Source organism: Papaver somniferum, chromosome 1, assembly GCF_003573695.1.
Source record: "Papaver somniferum cultivar HN1 chromosome 1, ASM357369v1, whole genome shotgun sequence".
NCBI classification, from domain to species: domain Eukaryota; kingdom Viridiplantae; phylum Streptophyta; class Magnoliopsida; order Ranunculales; family Papaveraceae; genus Papaver; species Papaver somniferum.
This window is the reverse complement of record NC_039358.1, coordinates 211746271-211756475: the sequence shown is the minus strand read 5'-3', so window position 1 is coordinate 211756475 and position 10205 is coordinate 211746271. Positions and strand designations below refer to the sequence as shown.

The window sequence follows — 10205 nt, the reverse complement described above, 5'->3', positions numbered from 1 at the left end:
CTAACAAAGACCATATATGGCCATAACAGAGTATGAAAATAGTTTTCCCTACACATATGCTTCACAGAGTAACATCTCTGTACAAAAAATGGCAACTACCCTGCACAATGCTAAGATAGATCAGAGTATAATCTCTGTACAAAATATTGCCTGCTTGCACATAAAAAAAAAAGAGCACACACACAAACATGTATATGCACTTAACGCCTCCAAGCTGGGTTGAAGTTCTGGGATGGGGGTCTAAAAGCTTCCCTCATTCCATCGGCTCTAAATCCATTCTGGTTGTGGAAATTTGTTGTTGTTGCTGCTCTTCCAGCTCCACCAATACCTGCATAAGGAGGAGGGACAGGTCTTGTTGCAGATGCACCTCTTCCTCTAGCTGCACCTCTTCCATTTTGTTGAGCAGGTGGCGTACCTCTTCCCATTCCATGTGAAGATCCTGCTCCACTTCCCCTTCACATTCCTTGTGAAGATCATGCTCCATTTTGTTGAGCAAGTGTAGTATTGCCTCTTCCTTGGCCCCTACCTCTGCCCCTGCCCCTTCCTCTAGTATTTGTAGATGGTACATTCTTTGTAGGGCATCTTCTGACATTGCGGGCACTTGAACCACAACCGCTACAGTTTCTCTTGCTTTTTTCAGGGTTTGGTCTTCCTTCAACATCAGACCTAATCCTATTCAGTTGTGGTCTACCAACCTTTCTCTTGTATTTAGGCTTGTTGGGCCTCATTTCATGCTGCGTAGAAAGATATATTAGAACACAAACATTTGCCACATACTGAAAATATTAAAGAGATGGTAGAATATCACCTCAAGCCAATTCTCTTCAATTGCACATGCCTTAACCTTACCAGCATAAGCTTTTTTATAACTGGAAACCTTGTGCAAGTCATCAACCATACTGCAAAAACAAAATGTATGTCATAAGGTTACTTTTCACAAATGAAACAAATAAAAAAGACAAAGGAAATCATAATGGTAGAATATTACCTATTCAGATCAACCCTCAAATGTATTCCTACTGCAACTGCATGGATGCATGGAATGCCAGTGATGTCCCAAACACAACAGCTGCATGATTTTTCAGTTAAGCTAACATCCCACCTACTTCCACTCATTCGGCTTTGGACACACCATTCAAACTCACTTTTTCCAAACAATTTGTATCTATTCTTCTTGCTTCAGTGAAGTTATTTGTTACATGCTCACATTTGGAAGTCAAATCAAATGTTGACCTAGCCCAAGTATGTGTCAGCACATCCTTAAACCATTCATGTGCCCTCTTGTTATCCTTCTCCATTTGTCTGTCTGAAATGAAAGTCAATTGCATAGGATGTGCAAGCAATCTTGCTGCAATGATTTCCAGAAATAAAATCCAATTGGCCTTATTCTCTACATCACAAATGAAAATTGCTAAGGGGTACCATCAGGTGCAAATGCTGAGAGCATGACACCACCACACTTTCCTCTAAGATGGCACCCATCAAAACCAACAAAAGGTCTGAATCCATCTTTGAAGCCTGTCAGGTATGAATCAAATGCAAGGAAACATGTTTTAAAGTCATTATCAGCATCAACAGTAACCTCTCCAATATTGTTTGGATTCTTGGACAGAATCTGCCTGCACACTTCAGGTGAGAACTTATAACCATCTTCATATGAACCATACACATTGCTTAGTGCCTTTCCAAGAGCCTTCCAACACACCCAATACTTCACAGGCACTCCATGAAACTCCATAATCTTTTCATTTATCTTCCTTGGCTTCAAATTATAACCATCACTTCTTACATCATGTCTATTACTGAAGCAATCCAAGTTGAATTGGCCAATTTGTTCTTCTTAGACATATCCATGTTTACACAAGTGTGTTTATGCACATACTTAGTGACCTTGATTGTGCTTCCATCTTTTTGGCTGCACACATTAACAACACATGTATAAGTTAACTTACAGGTTCCAATTACTGTGCATGTATGTATGAAGTAAGATAATAACATATGTATAAGTTAACTTACAGATTCCCATTAAGTCTGAATGAACATTTGTGGTCTTTGCACCTGCACCTTAATCTGTCCTTGTCATCCTTTGTCTTTATAATTTCCATGGTATTGGCTATACAAAACCTTGTCACAAATGCCTTGTACTCTTTCATAGTTGTCCAAGTCATACCAATTGCAAGTTCATCTGTCTCACATGTCCATGGAATATGGTATTCACTTTCTTTATCTGCATACATATCATCATACTTGTTTGCAACCTTCCTATATTCTCCATATCTATATGGCTCAGGTGTCTCTTCTTCTTCATCTAAGTCAGTTTCATAGTCAGATTCTTCATCAGGTTCACTGTCTGAACTAAGTGACTGACTGCTATGGTAATCATATTCAACTGGTAAATCATCAATGTCATGATAATCCAGATTAGTGCACTCAGGAAGTACATCCAGCTCTTCTTCATCAAACCCTTCATCATTTAATTCATCCAACTCATCACCATCTGATGTCTTTTTCTTACTTGCAGGTTCAGATGTACTGTTATCATCCACAGTAGGTCTTTTCTGTGGTATATGTTTCTTAGAAGCCACTTTCTTTGAACCAAAGAAGTTCCTTCCAGGTGTATCTGGTGGTTGCTGACTCATCTGTTCATGTAGATGCTGACTTGTCTGCTCATGTGGCTGCTGACTTGTCTTCTCATGTGGCTGCTGACTCATCTGCTCATGTGGCTGCTCAGGAAGTACCACATCATCATAGTCATCAATATCAACAATTAATGGTCGTTCCCTCTGAGACTGTGTTGACGAACCAGCAACATCAACTTCAGACACCACTCGCGGAACATATGGCTGAACACCTACCCCCACATCTTGACTAATAGGATTTGCATGAATCATAAAGAAATGTACTTCAGGAATGCCTTCTTCTTGATCTGAATCAGTCCAAAACCTCAGCAAGTCTGGTTCATCATCTATGTCAATAAAAAACCACCATCCAAATATTGAAAAGTAATCACCCCTCCCAGACCATTCAACCTGTCTCCCATATCAGTAATAAGATCTATCATACTCAAACAGTCACCATCAAAATTCTTATGACGAAATTCATGGCCATTCATATAGTCGAAGAAGTGCAAACCCCCAATTGGTTGGTCAGGTGGCCAACGTCCACCATAATGAATCACTAGATCTTTCACACCATAATCCTTACTATCATTACAAACATACACAAACACAGAATAAAAAATTTCAGTTTCATTATCAAAACAATAACATCAAAAACTTACATTTTTTATAATCAAACTGAGATATATCATAATCATAACCATTATTATCAACCCAAAGAACAAAAACCCCAAAATCAAAAAACCCTAACACAGAATCGACTAAACCCTAACACAGAATCGAGAATCAAAAGGAAAAAACTTACAACATTTTAGGGAATTGCATGTCCAAATCCTTCTTCAAAACCCACTGTTCTTTCCTTGATCTTCTTCTCTATCTCTTTCTCTGATTAAGATTTGCAGAAAGAAGTGTGGAATCGAAGAGAAAAGGGTTTCTCTCTCTGTCTCTCGAATGGTTTCTCTCTCTGTCTCTCTGCGAAATGGAAGATAATGGTTTCTCTCCCGCCTCTTATCCAATCAGTTAGGTGAGATTAGGGTACATGTAACAAATCTAAGCCCAGATCTAGTATAAACCGTTGATTTTCTAAAGGGTAATTTTGGGTTTTAATTTTCAGATATTTTTTTCTCACACGCATGTGAACTGCACGTGCTGTACTAAACTGCTCGGTTACGGCACATCCAAATTAAAGGGGTTTTACCTATTATAAATCTCTAGGGGTAATGCAAATTAGATATCTTTAATCAGGGGGAAACGCAAAATCCCCCAATCATAAATTAAGAAAGGTAGATAAGACCGTGATTATGATTTGACAAACAATATTTCCTTTAAACGACCATCAATTACAACTCCATTTAATTCCACCAAACCAAGAAATGTCACTTGCTTGTTGGAAGCGATGGAACGAGTGTTTATAAACTTTTTATGTTCCTTGTATTGTCCATTGATTTCTCCTTTCTCACGTAAGAGCATACTGCAGCATGTACACAGTGATATACATGTGATGTGATGTGTTACAAGCATACACCAAAAACAGATTAATATACATAGTTCCATTTGTTTCGAAAAAAATCCGAGAGAAGTTGATCTCCAAAACTATTTGTGCGGAGTGTAACTGTGACTGTAGGGTAATAGTTACAGCAAGTTAATATAAAAAAAATAAGAGGGTTGTACAAAAGTAGAAAGAAGAAATAAAATCTAAACAAAATGAAAATGGAAAAACGCCTGAGGTATTATTCCTTGCGAGGATACGGTAGATTAGTTAGTTAATCATCTACTCATTAAATAACACCTGATGTGCTACTCGTCACTCTTCTCTCCTAAGTTGATATCATGGCGTGGACTTTTACTCTTTAAACTTTGAACTTTAAATTGGAAGAAAGATAACAGGGAAGAGTAGATGGAGCAGTAGTGTGAGATTTTGTTTTTATTTTCATTGGTAAAAATTGGAAACCGCAAATTCTGAATTTTAAAATGTACATATTTATTTTACGGAAAATGGGTCATTTGGCCAAATATTTTAAAACATGGTTCTAATGGACGAGTAAAAATTAATATGGGTGAAATAGACACCAAAAAAATAGTAAGAATGGAACTGGATTCATCCTGGCTTAAACTTAAAAAATAGCGAGGATAAAACTGGATGCATTCTTATGTGAATTAAACATAAGAAAAAGTATTTGAAAATAGGTTGTAGTTGTGAGAAATCCCACAAGTAACACCCCTTAATAATTTATATAGATCTAAACATATTGTAAATGATGATAAGAGTACTAAAATTGTAAAATTGTATATATAGATCTAACACCCCTTGAATATGAAAATGTTGATAAGAGTACTAAAGTTGTAAATGGACACAAGGATTTTTTACATGGTTCGATCAATGTGATCTACATCCATGGTTCTTCACTATGATTGCTGAAATTACATGAGTATTACATTTAGAATCTCCATTATTGGGTTTTTGGTAGAGCTCTAGATCTAGTTTTAGGTGATGGAGGAAGAAGATGAGAATAAAAAAAGATAAGATTGACCTCTCTCTACAAATGTGTCTCCCCCTTTCTCTTTATATATGTGTTTACATAGTGGATGACAGCTAATAAAGCCCCTATTTTCGGATCTGATGTGCGTCAATGTTGCACGCTCACATTGGTGTTTCTCGCACGTGCTCTTCATCACCGCACGACTCTTCATACTTTTAGTGTGACTTTGTGACGTCATCTTTGATATGCTTTATGCGTTCGGCTTCGCTTAATGGTGAAATGACTATTTCGCTTAGTAACAAGATGTGCGATATTTTACCCCTACATTTTGCCTCTTTTTCTTGAATATTGCTTGAAGAGCGATCTTTAAGGAAAAATCCGTCTTTTTGTAGTTGTTGGAGCGAGATGCGTGATGTTGAAGTAGTTTTTGATCTTTATTGTTGAAGGTACGAGCAAAAGAATACTAAACTTGAAAAGTACGTACTTGCCTCTATTCTTTTGTGAAGTTCCGACACTTGTTGTTCTTGATCACAAATTCTTTATGGAAGGATTCTTTGTTTTCAATTTCTTCGCCTCTGCTTCTCAATATCTCTGTTAGTTTTGTGAACTGCTGGTGAAATTTATTGATTGAGAATATAATTCTTTCGCCTAAACTTCCATAATATATAGCTAATGTCTTTGAATCTTCTTCAGTCTAACAAATAGCAGTCCCTGTTTCTAGCGCCAAAATGTAGTTGTGAGAAATCCCACAACTAACACCCCTTAATAATTTATATAGATATAAACATATTGAATATGAAAAAGATGACAAGAGTGCTAAAATTGTAAATGGACACAAGGATTTTTTACATGGTTCGATCAATGTGATCAACATCCATGGTTCTTCACTATGATTGTTGAAATTACATGAGTATTACATTTAGAATCTCCATTAATTGGTTTTTGGTAGAGCTCTAGATCTAGTTTTAGCTGATGGAGGAAGAAGATGAGAATACAAAGATAAGATTGACCTCTCTCTATAAATGTGTCTCCCTCTTTCTCTCTCCTGTCTTTTTCTTTATATATGTGTTTACATAGTGGATGACAGCTAATAAAGCCCATATTTTCGGATCTGACGTGCGTCAATGTCGCACGCTCACATTGGTGTTTCTCGCACATGCTCTTCATCACCGCACGACTCTTCATACTTTTAGCGTGACTTTGTGACGTCATCTTTGATATGCTTTATGTGTTTGGCTTCGCTTGATGGTGAAATGACTATTTCGCTTAGTAACAAGTTGTGCGATATTTTACCCCTACATGGATAGGATGAAACTGTTTACATTTTGACAATTTTTACATTCTCGTCCAATTAAATAGTATCAAATTTTACATATCATTTTCACCGAAAAATTATCGTTATTGGGTTAATTGAGTGTTTATTTTATTCCTAATGAATTTTGCTTTAAGTTATGATCTCTGGAATTAGTTGTCGTCACATCCACCTTATTCACTTTAGCACAAGGTGTTAACAAACGATACGATACTAACTAAGAAAATTCAGATGATATTTAATATTGATTAATTGATATTGATAATGTACGTGATTAAAATATATATTGAGCAGCAGTATATGGTGAAGGGGTTTACTCGAGAACGGTATCATCTGGAGATGTGGTTATCTAAATTTATTAATCGAGTTTATCAAAATAAACAAGTTGATTGGCTAATCTCTAACATCGGCCAGTTTGGACCACACAATATATGCTTAAATCTCCCTAATTTGAGAAACCTATGACATAGGCCACATTTAAAAATGCATCTTACAATCCCGGAAAGAAAGGTCAGTCGTACTTTAAAATAAGAGGTAACCCCAATGTAGTACTAGTTGTGTTCATTTTTTAAGTGAGCAATTGAGTTTGAACTTTGAGCTAGGCAAGTTTTAAAATCTGTCCTATTATTCAAGGTAACCATAGTCCACTTGTTAAATATGAGCGATTCTAGACTTTCAAATGAATCGGATAGAATTTCCCTCGATCTTTGAACAAACCCAAATATTAAAGGCTTAAAGTCTTACCCTCCACTTTCTTCTTCTTCAATCTTTTTTTTTACGGAAAATGACCCGTCCAAACATTTTTAAAACATGGTTCAAATGGACGAGTAAAAATTATTATGGGTGAAATGGACACCAAAACATAGTAAGGTTGAAATTGGATTCATCCTGACTTAAACTTAAAAAATAGCAAGGATGAAACTGGATGCATCCTGATGTAAATTAAAAATAAGAAAAAGTATTTGAAAATGGTAGGATGAAACTGTTTACATCCTGACTATTTTTACATTTTTGTCCATTTAAACAGTATCAAAATCTAAATGTTCTTTTCACCCAGAAATTGTTGATTTTGGTCTTTTTAACCAATTTTGTGTTTTTTTTATGCTCGCAAGTTGTAACAAAGAAAGAAAAAAAAAACTGTATGTGACCTCCTGAGCTCCTGGCTCTTCCCGTAGTTGTTGGTGAAATATAAGAATATCAGGCGGAAATTGCTGTTGGAATATTATCATAAACTACAATATGCTTCGTTGGAGACTACTACTTGGAGTTTATTTTTGCATAGAAGAAGAGTGGTCTAAGAACTGCAGAGGGAACAACTTCGCCTTGTTCCGGGAATAGGAATCCACGTGCATTAAGAAATGAAAGAAAAGGAAGAAGAAGTTTGTAGAAGTTAAATATCACACACGTTAATAACTAAGCGAAGTAAAGAATACAACCTAAGTGAAGTGCATCGCACACAACAAAGTTGAGATGACACACCAGATAATGTCAGCAAAGTCACGAGTAAAGTGTGAAGAATCATGCGAAGAAGTATGCTATGCGAAGATGAGCGATTGTATATGAGCGAATATGTCGTATAGAGATCCCGAAAATAATGGGATTCTTAGCTGTCATCCACTATGTAAAATCCTATATAAAAGAGAGAGTCATTGTTTCTGGGAGGATTCTAGGACAAGTCTTGGAAAAGAAATAGGAAGAGAGAGAAAGTGAGCTTAGGTTTCAAGTAGAATTGTTGTAATACTTGAATCATTCTTGTAAACATTCTTAATCTTTGGTTAATAAAATAAGAGTTCATAATGATCACCTAGAGATTGAATCAGTTATTGTGGAGTGTAGTTGTAAGATTTCTTACAACTACATTTTTGGCGCTAGAAAACAGATCTGGATGCTAATTACAAGTCTTGAGCAACAAGAGTAAAGAATGGAAGAACATCAAAGAACAGAAATTCCAATTGGATCTCAGCGAGAACAAGGACAGAATAATGATATATATTATGATACAGTGAGTGTCCATACTGCGATGACGAATTCCACAGAGGAAGGACAGAGAATTGGCAACGAAGAACCAGTTACAGCGAGTAAAGGAAATATGACGATTGCAGAGCTTAGGAAAAGATTACTAATTGAAAGAAAGACAGAAGAAGAAGAGCGTGCGAATCTAATCCGTCAAAATGATGATTTACGAGAAGAGAATCTTAGACTACAAGAACAAAGGTCAAGGAGTGATACACGTTCAAAGTCAAGATCCAGTAGGAGTTCTTCCTGACAGATCCAATCTAATCGAAGAAATGATAGGCGAAGGAAACATATGGAAGTCATTGAAGAAAACTCGCAAGAAGATGAAAATTTGGAAGATCAAAGGGAAAGGAGACGTGTAATTGACTTAGCAACTAATCGATATGAACATCCACGCGAACTTCTTCGTCGTGCAAATACTAATTGTAAAAGGGAAGAAGAGGATCCATGGCAAGGACAAATGATATTACATGGTAGAGAAATATTGAGAGACGAATATGAGCGCGGAAGAGAGATTGCATGTGCGAGAGGTAGACAGAGAAGAAGGGAAGAATTAGAAGAAAGAGAGTTACAAAGCGGATTGTGTCATATTGATAATCGAGTAAGGGGACGCGAGCGTCATCGCATAGATGATATAGATCAAGGTCGAATTACTCCACAAGAAAGAGAAATATCAAGACATCGATATGATCGCACAGGCAATGAAGAAACACTTGATAGAGTAAAAATTGAAGCAAATACTGAAAGGCGTAGGCGAAGAAGAGAGGAAACTGAACAACAGGAGATACAAGAGGCAATACACCAAAACAATCATGAGAATAGATTGAGACAAGCAAGATTAAAGAGACCCATGCGAGAGGATTTGGATCAATCATTAAGCGAATAAATTCTTAAGGAGATGGCAGAATTAAGAGAAATGATGGAAGAAGACAACTAGAGGAAGCAGTGGAGGAAGCTGGAAAAACTCTATTTATAAAAGAAATTTAAAGAGCACCGATACCATCTAAGTGCAGTTTACCGGCATTTAAAAGTATATTTGATGGAAGCGCATGTGCGATACAACATGTAAAAGCTTATTCTAGATGTTTATTGCAGTGGGAAAATTATGATGCAGTAATGTGCAAATATTTTGCTGCAAGTCTAGCAGGAGAAGCTTTGAAATGGTTTGAAGGCCTACCTGTAGAATCCATTGGTTCATTTCATCATCTACAAAATGTCTTTTTGGGGAAATACATAAGTAATAATCTATCAAGACCAGGGATTGAGACTGCATTCGGACTTCGTAGAAGAACAAATGAGAGTTTGCGACATCTAACGACTCGTTGGAGAACAATGTGTAGTGAAATGGGAATACGGGTGGATGAGCGACATCTTATTCTTGCATTCATTAATGCTCTATTTGCAACAGATTTATTATATACCCAAATCTTCAGAATAAAGGATACAATAACAATGTCGGAGCTGCGCGAATTTCAAGAAGAATACATAGCACTTGAGGAAAAGCAAAGAGATATGAAATCTTACCCAGTTTCAATATCTTATTTGAAAGGTGGAAATACAAGTCTACTTCTGAGGATGACAAATGTTGTTGCGAGTACATCGCAGGGAACTCAAGGAAGGAATAATGCATAGATGGAACAAAAGTTAGTGGCTATGGGCATTGCAGATCAAGCAGAGTTGAATAAAGAGTACAGAGACAAGCAACTTCAAAATTATGGAGGTGCTGATACAATTCAACCAGGAAGCTCTGCAGGACAGCAAACACATTATAACAAGAAA

General features: G+C 36.6%; 2 protein-coding genes across 2 annotated transcripts; one reads left to right on the top strand and one right to left on the bottom strand.

Annotated features, from left to right (window-relative positions):
- Positions 1 to 473: 473 nt before the first annotated feature.
- On the bottom strand, positions 474 to 1116 carry LOC113359658. The gene is made up of 3 exons (XM_026603253.1): positions 989 to 1116; positions 809 to 899; positions 474 to 734 (listed from the first exon to the last, which is right to left on the bottom strand). Exons 1-3 carry the CDS (start codon positions 1114 to 1116, stop codon positions 474 to 476), a joined length of 480 nt encoding a protein of 159 aa, XP_026459038.1.
- Positions 1117 to 8718: 7602 nt separating this feature from the next.
- Positions 8719 to 9312, top strand: LOC113359651 (octapeptide-repeat protein T2-like). The gene has a single exon (XM_026603246.1). It carries the CDS (start codon positions 8719 to 8721, stop codon positions 9310 to 9312), a length of 594 nt encoding a protein of 197 aa, XP_026459031.1.
- The last annotated feature ends 893 nt before the right edge of the window (positions 9313 to 10205 follow it).

What these genes read in the sequence shown, in the direction of transcription:
- LOC113359658 (XM_026603253.1), bottom strand. Translation starts at nt 1,116, where the DNA reads ATGAGTGGAAGTAGGTGGGATGTTAGCTTAACTGAAAAATCATGCAGC. An exon ending in TTGAGGGTTGATCTGAATAG is followed by an intron (nt 900 to 988) that starts GTAATATTCTAC and finishes TTGTTTTTGCAG; the next exon opens with TATGGTTGATGACTTGCACA. An exon ending in TTGAAGAGAATTGGCTTGAG is followed by an intron (nt 735 to 808) that starts GTGATATTCTAC and finishes CTTTCTACGCAG; the next exon opens with CATGAAATGAGGCCCAACAA.
- LOC113359651 (XM_026603246.1), top strand. Translation starts at nt 8,719, where the DNA reads ATGGAAGTCATTGAAGAAAACTCGCAAGAAGATGAAAATTTGGAAGAT.